The 16,104-nt window shown below is 43.9% G+C and overlaps 1 protein-coding gene across 2 annotated transcripts in view; it reads left to right on the forward strand.

Annotated features, from left to right (window-relative positions):
• The window catches only part of LOC311295717 (uncharacterized protein), a 40,297-nt gene extending 26,132 nt beyond the window's left edge, over positions 1-14,165 (forward strand). For both annotated transcript variants that reach the window (XM_084417206.1, XM_084417207.1), the window contains exons 5-7: positions 301-891; positions 3,571-4,842; positions 11,575-14,165. In XM_084417206.1, the coding sequence (XP_084273332.1) occupies positions 301-891; positions 3,571-4,842; positions 11,575-13,400 (3,689 nt within the window). In that variant the 3' untranslated portion in view covers positions 13,401-14,165. The remainder of the gene's footprint in view (positions 1-300; positions 892-3,570; positions 4,843-11,574) is intronic.
• The last annotated feature ends 1,939 nt before the right edge of the window (positions 14,166-16,104 follow it).

Here is a 16,104-nt window from a genome sequence, read left to right on the forward strand (position 1 = left end):
GGAAAAAAGCTGTAATCCCAGACAACAAAGAGCTGGATCAAAACAAGACATCTCTCTATTGCATGCTTACTTAAAAACATTGTTAATTAATAACAAAAAAATATGAAAAAAAAAAACAATTTAGAAGGACACTAGAAGATGTCCTGTGTGAACGGCACACCCATAAACACTTCCTCCAAATTACAGTACAGTAAATTACAATACAGTCGTAATTACAAATATTCCTATGTGATGTGAATGCAGCATTAATCTAACTTTCACATTGAATCTTATTGTTAAACTAATTTATTCCTCTTGCAGAGAGTGTGAAACTGAACTTGGTTCTGTGTGGGAATGAAAAATCCCTTATATCAAACCTGATCCTGAACCAGAGCAAGAGAGGATCAGCGCTCAACACAGAGTATATGAGGAGGCAAGTGGAGCTTCATGGACGTCTGATCAATCTACTGGAGCTTCCAGCTCTCACTCGGCTCTCAGAGGAGGAAGTGATGCGTCAGACGCTCCGCTGTGTGTCTCTCTGTGATCCTGGAGTTCATGTGTTCCTCCTCATCATTCCTGATGCTCCACTTGATAATGAAGACAGAGCAGAAATGGAGAAGATCCAGAAGATATTCAGCTCAAGCATCAACAAACACACCATGATCCTCATATACCAGAATTCAGAAGACAGGACAGCAAAACTAAATGAAGAAACACAGTCTGTCATTGAGAGTTTTGGAGGACGACATCATTTCATTGGCCCTGACACAGAAGTGTCCATGTTGGTGGAGAAATTGGAGCAGATGGTGAAAGAAAACAGACAAGAGTTTTTCTCCACAGAGACATTTCTGGAGTCACAGATGGAAAAACTCTTGAAATTTGAAGAAATGAATAGGAGAATCCATTCACAAGGTAACTATCAGAAAATCTGCATGAATTAAAAAAATTTCATAACTGCAAAAGCCTAGACTTGTAAGACAAAAAAATGACATTATTTGCAAAATTCAGAACAAATAATGAGTAGCACATTATGCTTAAGCATAATTTACACACAATATTCTCTTATCACCTAGATGGTTGACAATAGGCCTTTATCACACAGGATTGTTGTGATTTATTTATGTAAAATTCAGCACAAATACTTACGTTATTTATATAGATAAAAACACACCAACCCTTACGATCATTATTTGGGTTAAATGGAACAGCAACAAAAAATGGTGTCATGATATTCCAACACATATTTCATGATTTAAATGGACAATGGCCTTCATTTACGACAATGTATGACAAAAAACGTCTCGTGTTACAATTGTAACCCTTGTTCCCGGAGAAGGGAACGAGACACTGCGTCGGTAACAACACTTTGGGGAAAGCCCCCAGCATAACGCCTCTGATGTATGAATGAAAATAATCGCGTCATGACGTAATGTGTGACGGCATACACAGAAGTCGCTCCCAGGCAGGGGGAAGCGTGGCAAAGGGATGCAGTGTCTCGTGCCCTTCTCAGGGAACAAGGGTTACAGTCGTAACCCGAGACATTCCATTTTGAGGAAACTCACACTGCGTCGGTAACGACACTTTGGGAAATGAATACCCACTATGCCACAACAAACCCTGCCTGTCCTTGTGTGATGCTGTCTCAGGCACAACTTAGCCCAACTTGTCACCCGGTGTAGATGGGAGGTCCAGACTGTAAAATCTTATGAACATGTGCGGAGTGGCCCAGTCAGCCACATCACACACCTCTTGGATAGGGGCCCCTGAAAGGAGGGCTCTAGAGGACACCATGCCTGGTCAAGGCAGACTGCACACCTGATAGGCCAGGGAAATAGCTTGAACTATTTAATTACTGATATGCTTAGAAGCAGGGAACCCATTCCTAGGTGACCCAAAACATACCAACAACTGAGCTGACTTCTTCCACTGAGATGACTTCTGAATGTAGATATTAAGCGCTCTGACAGGACAAAGCAGGTGAAGTCTCTCATCTTCCGCCATCAGATTAGGTGGAGGATGAAAAGCCTGCAGAACCATAGACTGTGCCATGCTAGAAGGCACCTTATTCCCATAGCCCGGTCTGGGATGCAAGATAGCCTTAACTCTACCAGGATCAAACTCCAGGCACTCAGGATATAAAGAGGGCCTGGAGATCTCCCACTCTTTTAAGAGAAGTGATGGCTAGGAGAAAAGCTACCTTGAGTGTGAGGTTCTTGGCCGCAGTCCAATGACCTTCCATTTCAGGCCGTACAATTTCCTCGTGGATGGAGCTCTGGAGCTGTGTATGGTCTCGACCACTCCTTCCGACAGACCGGCCTCTAGGTACTGGGCCCCCTCAAGGGGCAGACCCACAGTTTCCACAGCTCTGGGAAAACCCCTTGGCTTTTAACCACCACTGCAGGGCCCTCATGTGCAGCAGGCCAAAAGATATCGAGTTAGACGCAGCTGCCATGAGCCCTAATAGCCTCTGAAACTGTTTTACAGTGATGGCACAGCCTAGATTTATCCTGGTCAACATGGCCAGGATGGACTCGATATGCACAGGAGACATTTGTGCCCGCATCGTAGTCGAGTCCCAAACCACCCCCAGGAACATAGTTTGCTGGGAGGGTGACAACACTCTCTTCTTCGTGTTGAGTCTCAATACCAAATTTTGAATGTGACTAAGGACGACATCTCGATGTTGAACCACCGACTCTTGAGATTGAGCAAAAAGGAGCCAGTTGCAGATGCCCCGATTGTCTCTCTGCCTTTAGGGCAGACAGAGCAACATGTGTTCGCTGGAAACCAATGTGTCCCAAAGCGCACTTGACAGCGGTATACAGACACCGGCTTTCTGAGGGCTCCAAGGAGGAGGAGGGGCACCTTCAGAGGTTCTAGCACAACCTCTCACAACCAATATGGACATGAGCGTTGACTACAATCAAATACCTTGACTAATAGGTGCTCAAACTTCATTGGTTGTTGACGGCCTTGTTTTTTCGAGATAAGCAAAATGTCCTCATAGACTTTCATTGCACCTTGGACAAAGACACTGCATGCCAATTTAGTCAACCAAGTTAGTGGGTAATACCATCCATCAAAGCTTCAAGTTTCTGCGACTTACGGTTTGATCTGCCCTATCACTTTTAGGGCAGAATGTTGATCACTGAAAATTCTAACAAAAGTAATAGGATTTTAGTGCTACGCACTTGAACACCTAAAAAAATTAAAACATTCCAATTATTCCTCTGGCAGTAACTTGAACAGCATACTGCTATCCATTCACCACAGGCAGCGCTGACAATTGCTCAGATAATGAGCACATAAAAATGCACATGCACAAAAGACGATGCACATGTTGGGGAATAATGTAAGACTAAATAAAACAGTTTTGAATATTGAAGTTTATTGTTAAGTTCAACTAAATTTGTTACATTTTCTTATTAAAACGGACTATCTTCCATTGACAGTAATACAGGAGGAAAATCTTTTACATTACTAATCGCAGCTAGATGTGAGACTGTGAGAACACGCAGACTGTGAGAAAAGCCTAACTTCAATTAAAAATTCAGTATATTGTTTTTTAATTTTCATTTGATCTATCTTCAGATTCCAAAGAGGGAGCAGATGATCTGAGGATTGTTCTTCTGGGTAAAACTGGAGCTGGGAAGAGTGCAACAGGAAACACCATCTTAGGAAGAAACATGTTTACAGCAGAATCATCTCATGAATCAGTTACTGAAGAGTGTAAGAGTGAATCAGCTGAAATCAGTGACAGACACATTACTGTGATTGACACTCCAGGACTGTTTGATACTAAACTTAATAATGAGGAGATCCAGAGAGAAATCAGCAACTGCATCCCCATGATCCTGCCTGGACCACACGTGTTTCTCTTAATAATAGCACTGGGACGATTCACTCAAGAAGAAGCAACAGCAGTGAAGATCATTCAAGAGACTTTTGGTGAAAACTCTTTAATGTTTACTTTTGTACTCTTCACCAGAGGAGATGATCTGGATAATAAATCCATTGAACAGTGGCTTGGAAAACCTGGATCAGCTTTGAAGCAGCTGATTGAAGCGTGTGGAAACAGATACCATGTGTTCAATAATAAGAAAACTGGAGACCGAACACAGGTGACTGATCTACTGCAGAAGATAGACCACATGGTGAAAGCAAACGGAGATAGTTACTACTCATGTAAGATGTTCAGAGAGATGGAAAGAGGAATACAAGAACAACAAAAGAAAATGCTGACAGATACAGTGGAGCAACTGAAGAGAGAAAGAAAAGAACTGATGAACAAACATGAAGAAGAAACAAAGAAAGTGAAGATGATGATGGAGGAAGAAATACAAAATCAAAGAAAGAGAAGAGAAGAAGAGTTTAGAGAGAGAGAAGAACGATATAAAAGAGACATTAAAGAAAGAGAGGAACAAGAGAAAAAGATACAAGAAGAGCTGAAGAGAGAACGAGAGGAATGGGAGAGACAGAAACAACAGGAAAAACGAAGAAGAGAAGGAGAGGATGAAAAAAGAAGAGCAAAAGAGCAGGCAATGAGGGATGAATATAATCAAAGACTGGAACAAGAGAGAGAAAGAAGACTGAGAGAGAGAGAAGAAATTCAGTTTAAATACAAAGAAGAGAAAGGAAAACTTAAAATAATGATGAAGGAATTTAGAGAGAGAGAAGAACAATATAAAGGAGACATTAAAGACATAGAGGATCATGAGAGAAATATGCGAGAGGAGATGAAGACCGAACGAGAGGAATGGGAGAGACAGAAACAACAGGAAAGACGAAGAGATGAAGAGGAGAAAGAAACACGTAGATCTAATGAACTTAATATGGGAACTCCAGAGGGTCAGCTCACAAACAGTAAGTCCAAACAATAACCAGCTTATTATGAAATTAATTTACCAAAAAATAAATAATTGCTTGTAAACAATACCCTGCTTCGATTAGTCACAGAAATTATGAGCAACTTAAAACTTGTTTAAAATCTATATTTGCATGTGAAGCTGGATTGGTTGCTGATGAAGAAACTATGAAAGATACTTGTAATACTAATATGTTGTGCAGCTATCAACATATCATATACATGATCATTTTGATCTTCAAAATACCAATTTATAGAGACCAAACATTGTACAGGTGAGGTTACATTGACCATTGATTCTATTGTAAAATACACAGTATCAAAACATTTAAAGTATTAAAAAGCATTACACAAGATAGTAAATCATTCACAAAATGTTCTGGGATGCATGTTCATTTATAGATCAGTTTGGTGGTAAATTAATGCAGGAAAGTCTGTTTTAAAAAGGTTACAATTACAACAATTCAAGTGTAATCTTTCTTTGTAAAATCTAAAGTATACATTTTATCATACATATTTCAAAGTTAAGGATTCATTACTTGAATATAGCCTAGGCAACATTGGAACAAACACTATAACATATTATTTGATGACTTTATTTTTGACAAAACATACTATATTTAACATACAAGCAAAAATTGGCAAACAAAAGCTTATTTGAGGTGGCAGGTATTTTACACACTGCAAAAAATGCTTTTCTTACTTAGTATTTTTGTCTTGTTTTCAGTCCAAATATCTAAAAATTCTTAAATCAAGATGCATTTACTAGATAAGTAAAATTAGATAAGATATTATGTCTTGTTTTCCGGGGGAATTAATCAAAATTAAGTGTGTTTTTGCTTAAAACAAGCAAAATTATCTGTCCATGGGCTAAGAAAAATAATCTTGTTTTCTGTTTGAATTAAGATTATTTGTCTTACCCCATGGACAGATAATTTTGCTTGTTTTAAGCAAAAACACACTTAATTTTGATTAATTCCCCCGGAAAACAAGACATAATATCTTATCTAATTTTACTTATCTAGTAAATGCATCTTGATTTAAGAATTTTTAGATATTTGGACTGGAAACCAGACAAAAATATTAAGTAAGAAAAGCATTTTTTGCAGTGCAGTAAAAATGTATAATCTATCCAAAACTAGTCAACGAAATGTTGTCTTTCATATGTCTGTAACATGTCTTTCGTTTATATAAGAAATATAAATGTTAATTTGCAGTTTAATACGTTGTTTATACAAATACATTTTATTTCAACATATTTCAGTCGATTTTTACTCATCTCAGTATAGCAATACAGTTTGCTAAAAGCGGATCATTCATTCACACACAGAAACGCGATTCAAATTTAAACCGTCTTTTTGCGAGCTGTGGTAAACAGCGCCTCTCTGCCGTTCATTCATTCACACACACAGAAACGATTCACTTGAGAATGAAAAAAAACTTACTACAGTATTCCTCAGCTCAGCTGAATCCGTTGCTCCTCGAAATACCAGCACTTCTGAGGTACATTTTCCATTATTACTATAGTATTATTCCTCACAGCGCTGCGAGACGGTGTAAACAAGTACAATGATCTGAATAAACTTGATGTGTTTTCTCGAGCTGATATGGGGGCGTTCACAGTTTGCATGGATTGCCTCAGTCATTTGCGTTTGAATAGCGCGCGCTCTCCGTGGGCGGGATCACATTAAAAATAATGAGCTGAGAAGAGAACGACTGACGTCTCTCTCTTTTCATACATATTACATAAACTGAGAATATTTGTTTTTTATATAAATACTTCATTCAAAAGAAGAGAATTCAAGCTTCATGCCTGTGTGTCTGTATGCCTGTTTGACTGAGTATTCGCTGAGTTATGGTTCATTTTCGGACGTGTTTCAGAATGGACTTAACTGACAGAGAGAAAGCAGAACTCGTTTCGTGTTTGTTTTTCTTTATTTGGCAAAAAGCACAACACTTTGTTTTTATTGTGAGTATACACAAAAATAATACACACTTAACAGGATCTATTGATGTATGAAACTGGTTTGTAAAATCAAAGTCAACAGAGTATTTGGAGTCTCGTTTAAACTGATAAGAAAAAAGCGAGTAAATCACGCCGGCGTGATTGTCGACCCCAGGGGGTTAAGGTCTGTAGGTCTTTCCTATGGCCTAGGTCTTGACCACATTACCACATTTTTCACAGCAATAAAGACTTATCTGAACGTCGCCCTGGTGACTGAAATCTTTCCTGCTATGTTATGTGTCTGATTGTCTCAGTCGTTACATGGATTTAGACATATATTGTATTTATATAAAGCGTTTACTGAGAAATTTACTTTATGTATTTCCCCGGCGTCGAAATCTGGCACATATACATTTCAGGAAACACGATTACTGCTGTATGTAAATATCCATGGATTACTGGATCTTTGGCAAGTTGTAAGGAACACTATATCGAGTCCAAACTTTAGTTTAAACTGATACTCGCGATTTCGCAGTTTCCCCTTTTAAATCCAGTCACACAGAAGCTCTTCTGCCACTCAGTCGAGTGCTGATGGAGTGTATTCCCGTGCGAAAGTGACGTCCGTGCATACCCTCTATACCCCGCATTTTGAAAGTGGCTCCCTGATGCATGCGAATATCTCTCTATATGAAAGCTATCTTAGGCTAGTGTTTCTACTGCAATTCCAAGCGTGTTTGGATCCTCTTTCTCCCATGTCCTGGTTCTCTTGATTCTCTACCTGTTCCCTCGTATTTCCCTATTTGCCTGTGCCCCTGTGACCCTGTTATTGTTTGGACTGATTTTTCCTGTTACGGGCATCACCATCCGCTTAAGGACAAGTTAATGCACAATGCTCCTTGAGGGTCGTTCAATGACTTTTTGGATTATGCCCTGCTTTTGTGTGGTTCCTCCTTCACTGTTGGGGAGGTTGAGGAGGACATGTCTCCTAAACGATTTTTGGGGAGGGGCATCACACTCCAAGATCCAGTGGCCACGGAGCTTGGCCCACCACAATCACCAGCATGCCCAGGTCTCAGGCGAGCCTGAGCTTCTATACGTCATGCCTGCCGAGCCTGAGCTTCTTCACGTCATGCCTGCCGAGCCTGAGCTTTTTCCGGTCAAGGTCGCCCTTCCAGAGTCCTGAATGGGAGCATCTACGCCTGTGTCTTCGGACAAGATGGCAGCATCTATGCCTGTGTCTTTGGACAAGATGACAGGCTCCCTGAACAATCGCATCCGCCCTGGCCCCCTGAAGCATCCGATCCACCCTGGTCCCATGAACCATCTACACCTGCTCCGCCCTGGCCCCCTGAACCATCGGATCCGCCCTTGCCCCCTGAACAGTCGCATCCGCCCTGGCCCCCTGAAGCGTCAGATCCACCCTAGCCCCCTGAACGGTCTGCACCTGCTCTGCCCTGGCCCCCTGAACCGTCCGTGCCTGCTTCGCCCTGGCCCCCTGAACCGTCCGTGCCTGCTTCGCCCTGGCCCCCTGAACCGTCGGATCCGCCCTGGTGCCCTGAACCGTCCGCGCCTGCTCCGCCCTGAACCGTCTGCACCTGCTCCGCCCTGAACCGTCTGCGCCTGCTCCGCCCTGACCCTCTGAAGCGTCGGATCTGCCCTGGTCCCCTGAAGCGTTACATCCGTCCTGGCCCCCTGAAGCGTCGGATCCACCCTAGCCCCCTGAACCGTCCACACCTGCTCTGCCCTGGCCCCCTGAACTGTCCGCGCCTGCTCCGCCCTGGCCCCCTGAACCGTCGGATCCACCCTGGTGCCCTGAACCGTCCGCACCTGCTCTGCCCTGACCCCCTGAAACGTCGGATCTGCCCTGGCCCCCGAAGCGTCGCATCCGTCCTGGCTCCCTGAAGCGTCGGATCCACCCTGGCCCCCTGAACCGTCGCATCCGTCCTAGCCCCCTGAAGCGTCGGATCCGCCCTGGCCTCTTGAACCGTCCGCGCCTGCTCCGCCCTGGCCCTCTGATCCGTCGCATCCGCCCTGGCCACCTGAAGCGGCGGATCCGCCCTGGCCCCCTGATCCGTTGCATCCGCCCTGGCTCCCTGAACCATCGGATCCACCCTGGCCCCCTAAACAGTTGCATCTGCCCTGGCCCCCTGAACAGTTGCATCTGCCCTGGCCCCCTGAAGCATCGGCTCCGGCCTGGTCCCCTGAACTGTCCGTGCCTGCTCCGCCCTTGCCCCCGAAGCATCTGCACCTGCTCCGCCCTGGCCCCCTGAAGCATCGGATCCGCTCTGGCTCCCTGAACCGTCTGCGCCTGCTCTGCCCTGGTCCCCTGAACCGTCTGCGCCTGCTCCGCCCTGGTCCCCTGAACCGTTGGATCCGGCCTGGTCCCCTGAACTGTCCGTGCCTGCTCCGCCCTTGCCCCCGAAGCATCTGCACCTGCTCCGCCCTGGCCCCCTGAAGCATCGGATCCGCTCTGGCTCCCTGAACCGTCTGGGCCTGCTCTGCCCTTGTCCCCTGAACCGTCTGCACCTGCTCCACCCTGAACTGTCCGCGCCTGCTCCGCCCTGAACCGTCTGCGCCTGCTTCGCCCTGGTCCCCTGAACCGTTGGATCCGCCCTGGTGCCCTGAACCGTCCGCTCCTGCTCCGCCCTAAACTGTCTGCACCTGCTCCTCCCTGAACCGTCCGCGCCTTCTCCGCCCTGAACCGTCTGCGCCTGCTCCGCCCTGGCCCCCTGAACCGTCGGATCTGCACTTGCGCCCTGAACCGTCTGTGCCTGCTCCGCCCTGAACCGTCTGCACCTTCTCCGCCCTGAACTGTCTGCGCCTGCTCCGCCCTGGACTCCTGAACTGTCGGATCTGCCCTGGCCCCCTGAACCGTCTGCACCTGCTCCTCCCTGGCCCCCTGAACCATCGGATCCGCCCTGGCCCCCTGAACTGTCCGCGCCTGCTCCGCCCTGACTCCCTAAACCGTCAGATCCGCCCTGGTCCTCTGAACAGTCGTATCCGCCCTGGCCCTCTGAAGCATCCACGCCTGCTCTGCCCTGGCCCCCTGAACCGTCGGATCCGCCCTGACCCTCTGAACAGTCGTATCCGCCCTGGCCCCCTGAACCGTCTGTGCCTGCTCCGCCCTGGCCCCCTGAACCGTCGGATCCGCCCTGACCCTCTGAACAGTCGTATCCGCCTTGGCCCCCTGAAGCGTCTGCGCCTGCTCCGCCCTGGCCCCCTGAAGTGTCGGATCCGCCCTGGCCCTCTGAACAGTCGTATCCGCCCTGGCCCCCTGAAGCATCCACGCCTGCTCCACCCTGGCCCCCTGAACCTTCGGATCCGCCCTGGCCCTCTGAACAGTCGTATCCGCCCTGGCCCTTTGAACAGTCGTATCCGCCTTGGCCCCCTGAAGCATCTGCGCCTGCTCCGCCCTGGCCCCCTGAAGCGTCGGATCCGCCCTGGCCCCCTGAACAGTCGTATCCGCCCTGGTCCCCTGAAGCATCCACGCCTGCTCCGCCCTGGCCCCCTGAACCTTCGGATCCGCCCTGGCCCTCTGAACAGTCGTATCCGCCCTGGTCCCCTGAAGCATCCACGCCTGCTCCGCCCTGGCCCCCTGAACCTTCGGATCCGCCCTGGCCCCCTGAACAGTCGTATCCGCCCTGGTCCCCTGAAGCATCCACGCCTGCTCCGCCCTGGCCCCCTGAACCTTCGGATCCGCCCTGGCCCCCTGAACAGTCGTATCCGCCCTGGTCCCCTGAAGCATCCACGCCTGCTCCGCCCTGGCCCCCTGAACAGTCGTATCCGCCCTGGCCCTTTGAACAGTCGTATCCGCCCTGGCCCCCTGAAGCGTCTGCACCTGCTCCTCCCTGGCCCCCTGAACCGTCGCATCCGCCCTGGCAACCTGAACCGTCAGCGCCTTCTCAGCCCTGGCCCCCTGAACCATCGGATCCACCCTGGCTCCCTGCCCTATCTCCGTCTCCAGTCTTTCCTCTCTCCACTGACCTGGCCCTCCATCCCGCCCCCTTGTCCGTCTCCGCTCTGCCTCCCTCCTGGACTTCTCTATGTTAGGAGCGTCTGGGAGCTGCTCCTTAGGAGAGGGGCTGTGTAACGGTCACCAGCTGGAGTCATTCCCTCACAAACTACATCTCCCATAATTCTTTGCCTGGACTCATCAGCACTTATTGTATCCACCTGTATGTAATTATCTTGTTTATTCACCCTATATAAGCCCGGTTCTTTCTGTCATTCCTGCAAAGTCTTGTTTAGTCTACTGCAATTCCAAGCGTGTTTGTATCCTGTTTCCCCCGTTTCCTGGTTCTCTTGATTCTCTGCCTGTTCCCCCGGATTTCCATATTTGCCTGTGCCACTGTGACCCTGTTATTATTTGGACTGATAACCTGGCCTTTTTGACCATTTGCCTGTTTTCTAGATTACGTCTTTGGATTACCCTCTGTTCAATAAAACTGTGTTTGGATCCTCAACCTTCTTGTCTCAGAGCAGTACGTGACACTGTGTTATTAATTTTTATTTATACTGATTTTATATCTATGATCAATTTGTGGAAAGGAGTTCAGTTAGGATGTCAAAAGTTTTAGAAGCTCATAAATCACGTACAGTTCTAAGGTCAGAAGAGACTCATGAAATCAGGATAGAAAAAATCTGGGGACCCAAAAACTTGGAGAACCACTGAGGTGGACTGTTATAAATAGTTTAAATTTTAGGATTCAGTTGAACACCTTTTGCTCAGGATCCCATATTGAATAAGTTGTTATTAATCTCTAAACCCTATTATTGTCATTTTCAGATGATGAAGATTCACCATCAGATCCAGGATGTTTGAGAATCTTGCTGTTTGGGAGGACAGGAAATGGGAAGAGCGCCACAGGAAACACTATCCTCGGAAACAACACAGAGTTTCACAGTGAAGCCAGTTCAGATCCAGTGACCACTCTTTGTAAAAAAGGAGTTGTTGAAGTTGATGGTAAATCAGTAACTGTTATTGATACTCCAGGACTCTTTGACACCTCGCTGGAAAATGAAAAAATGGTTGAAGAAATAATGAAGTGTGTTTCACTGTCCGCACCTGGACCTCATGTGTTCATCATTGTGTTGAGTTTGGGAAGAATCAACCAAGAGAAGAAAGAAACTTTAGACATGATAAAGAAGATATTTGGCCCAAAAGCAGCAGATTTCAGCATTGTTCTCTTCACTAAAGGAGATGAACTGAAAAAACAAACAATAGAACAATATGTGGAAAAAAGTAAAAATGATGAACTCAAGAAACTGATCAGAGAATGTAGAAACAGATTCCTGGCTTTCAACAACACAGAAACACAAGACCGGAAGCAAGTTACTGAGCTGATAAACATGATTGAAGAGGTGAAGAAGTCTAATGAGGGCCGATACTTCACTAATGAGATGTTTGAGGAGGCAGCGATCTCCACTGAAAACAGAAGCAAAATTCTAGAAGAGAATAAAAGAAAAAATCAGGATCAAGTTGAAGAATTAGAAGCCAAATATGACCTGGAAGTCAAACTCATGACAAATAGACTGGAGGAGAAAAAACAAAAGACAGATGAGGTGAGAGAGAGGCTGGAGAACAAGTTCAGAGAAAAAGAGGAAACACTGAGGAGAGAGTTTGAGGAGAAAGAAAAATCAGACCAGAAGAAACGAGAAATGGAGGAGGATCGGGAACGATTAGAAGAGGAAGAACAGCGAAGAGCTGAATATGATCAAACAATAGATGAGATGGAGAGAGAGATTGAAAATCATAATGAAAAACAAAAAAAAGAGAGAGAAGAGAGAGAAGGCAAATACAGACAAGATCAAGAAAAGATGAAAAGTGAGCAGGAACACATCATGGCAGAGTTAAGAAGAAAACAGGAAGATGAAATAAATAAGAGAGATTTAGAGGAAAAGATGAGGAAGGAACAAGAAGAGGAAGAGAGAGAAGAGTGGAAGAGAAAAATAAAAGAGGCTGAAGATGAAAAGATTCAAGAGGGAATTAAACAACAGCAGAGAGAATGGGAGGAAGAGAAGAAAAGACAGATGAGAGAACGAGAGGAAGAGGAAAGAAAGATAAAAGAGAAACACAAGGAACAACTGAGAGAAAAACAAGAAGAACTGGAGAGATTTGAAACTGAGAGAGAAGAAGAAGAACAAAAACATATAAGAGAGAGTGAAGAAAAAGAGAGAGAATATGAAGACAAGAAAGCTGAAATAAAGAGACGTTATGATCAGCTGGAGCGAGAGAGAAAAGAGGAGTGGAAGAGGATAAAACGAGAGGATGAAGAGAGAAGAACAGAGAAGAGAAAGAGATGGGAGAAAATGATGGAAGATCTGAAACTAGAGCAAGAAGAAGAGATCGAGAGAAGAGAAAGAGAGGAGAGAGAAGGAATAGACAGAGAAGAAAAAGAGTTTGATGAAATGAAGCAGAAACATAAAAAGGAAATAGAGAAGATGAAGAAGAAACATGAAGATGAAGCCAGAAAACAAGAAGAAGAACTGAATGAGTTTGAAGAGAGAAAAACAAAGCATATTGAGGAGTTCAAGGGGAGGCTTGAAGAAGAACTAGAAAGAGTGAAAAAGTTAAGAGAAGAGCTAAAAGGAAAATGGTGTCTTGTCATGTGAAACAGTTTTCAACATTATTGATGAGCCTGATAAATGGCACTTGTCTTTTGTAGTGAAGGGTTTTCTGTATTTCTCTTTCTTTCTAGCGTAAGTGAGCTACTGTACTGTTACTCTTCAGATCAGCTCCTGTAACCCTGCACTTACACACCTAACACTCATTAAGAGCTTAATCAGTAAGACCTCGATGAAGCTGTTTAAGAACAGGAGCAGATTTGAATAGACCTGTACTAAAGCAATCATACAAAATGCATTTTCTCTTGGTAGATTTTGATGAAACAACATGAATCATAAAAGACCTTAAAACAGACCTTAAAAGAAAGGAAGATTGTTTAAGATGAATGTTATTATATTTTCCTTTGTTTTCTGTTTGTTCAGTATATTTGATCAGATCAGTTATTTAATGAGAGCAAACATTGTGAAAGTTAGTAATGGACTTCCATAAAGACCCGGAGTTGGACAGCTGTCCTCACATCCATAAATATGATAAATATAACCTGGTGAACATGCGTCTGAAAGAGTCTCTTTGCTCACCAAGGCTGCATTTATTTGATCAAAAAAACTTTAAAACTCTTATAACTTTTACTGTATTTTTAACTGTTCTGTATTTCTTTTTATTAGTTTTTCATTTACTTTGGATATTGTTTTTATTTAAATATTTTTTAACATGTTTATTGTAGTCTGAACATTATTCTAAAACTACACTGTACTTTCACATATTCAGTTATGTACTAGTGACAAATAAAAATAAAATTCCTCATTTACACAGATCATGTGATGCTGTAAGTCCTTCACTGAGATTCGGAAGAAAATGTACAACAGTAACAAAATAATACATATTAAAAACCATTTAAATTATTTCAATCATGACAACTCTCTGAATAGTTTTACTGTAGCATGTTCTTGAATATGGCGATGTTAATGTGTTCGGTCACGGTGGACTAGATCTGCTACACACACACACACACACTGCAAATTATTTGGTTCTTACCAAGATAAAAAACAAAGATTTAGAAGTGTTAGATAATTTATCTTGTTTTAAGAGTGAATTTCTTATTTCAAGTGTTCAACTTTATACTATAATCTTAAATCGAGCACAACCTTATCTTTTTTTGTCTCAAATAGGCAGGAAATCTTAAAATGAGGTAAATAACTGTTAAAATAAGATATATTACATCTCAACTATGTGTAAGACTTTGTAAAGTAAGTAGTTAAACATAAATCCCCCAACAACGCAGGAACAAGAAGAATGACACAATATAAGCCTACACACACCCTCTGGTGCGAAGTACTTAATGGGTCACGAAACCCCAAAACACATTTTTGTTACATAATACTTATATTTTATAACTGTCTTGTATGTACAGGTTGCACATGACTGAAAACACTAAAAGCACTCAAATTTTACCAAGAAGTGGAAATTGGTTATTTTTGTATTTTTCTGTCACGCGAGAACACAAGATCCAGTTACAAATTTAAAGACAGTTTATTAATTAAACAGAGAATATGAGCAAGGCTGGATGGTCTGATGCAGAGGTGCAGGACTGAGTTCAGGTCTTTGGCAGCGAGGAGACTGCAATTGGCTGAGGTCCGACGATCCACCTAGAAAATCCCAGAATTATCAAAGCAATGAGAGTCTAAACTCCAGCAGGAACTGGAGACTGAGAAAAACACTGAATAACAAAGTGACAAGACATGAACACCAGATCGATCTGACAATGAACACAAGACTATATTAGGAAACAATAACGAGCCACACATGCGGCTGATCTGATTAGCTTGTCAGCGCAGTTGGTAATTAGGCAACGCTGATAGGCAATCAGACCAGGACAGTACACACAAACTGTCTGAAAGAACTGGCAAACCTGCAAACCGTGACATTTTCAGAGCAATTTCGTTCTTCCGGGTTGAAAAGCAAAGTCGAGGAAACGTCAGGGAATGTGAGGTAGAAGCGTGCTTTCGGAGCGTGTGATTGGCTGCAGGTACGATTCTATGTCAGCTGACCCTAGAGCTAATCTGCATTTATTCATGAGAAAAAGCTTGTTTAATCCAATCACTTAGCTCAGGGGCGGATTAAGGTGGTCAAGGGCCCCTAGGCTGCTCTTTGTGTTTCGCGCGATAGTCAGCTCCCAAATATATTTTTAGGTTGCACAGATTAAATTTCAGGAGCATATGCGACCAAAATGGTCGCAATTTCGAGCCTTGTTGTTTATGTTTCTTGTAATGTTAGCCATAGTTATTTATTTCTTACCTTGATTTTGGTGTCTGCGTTTCAAAGCCATCTCCCGCGGGGACGTTTTTGGTGGAGCTGTTCGTTTAATTATATCTTTCAGTATTCTATGTCAAAGATTGCATCAGTCACGGAGAATGTATGTTATATTAATGTTAAAATGGGTTCTTTTTTTATTAGATTATGCAAGAACTTGCAGTGTAAGGACAGATCAGCAGGTGGCACCACTCTTCAGGATGGATAGATGCACTGTTATGATGGACAGATGCACTTTTATGGACTTCAAAACAGAACCGGCAATTCACTGCCATTATAAAGCTTGGAAGAGCCAGGACATTTTTTTAATATAACTCCAATTGTATTTGTCTGAAAGAAGAGTGTCATATACACCTAGGGTGACTTGAGGGAGAGTAAATCATGGTGTAATTTAAATTTTTGGGTGAACTATCCCTTAAAGCCTGATTTGTTACACCTGTA

The sequence above is a fragment of the Rutilus rutilus genome (assembly GCF_951802725.1).
Source record: "Rutilus rutilus genome assembly, chromosome: 8".
Lineage (NCBI taxonomy): Eukaryota > Metazoa > Chordata > Actinopteri > Cypriniformes > Leuciscidae > Rutilus > Rutilus rutilus.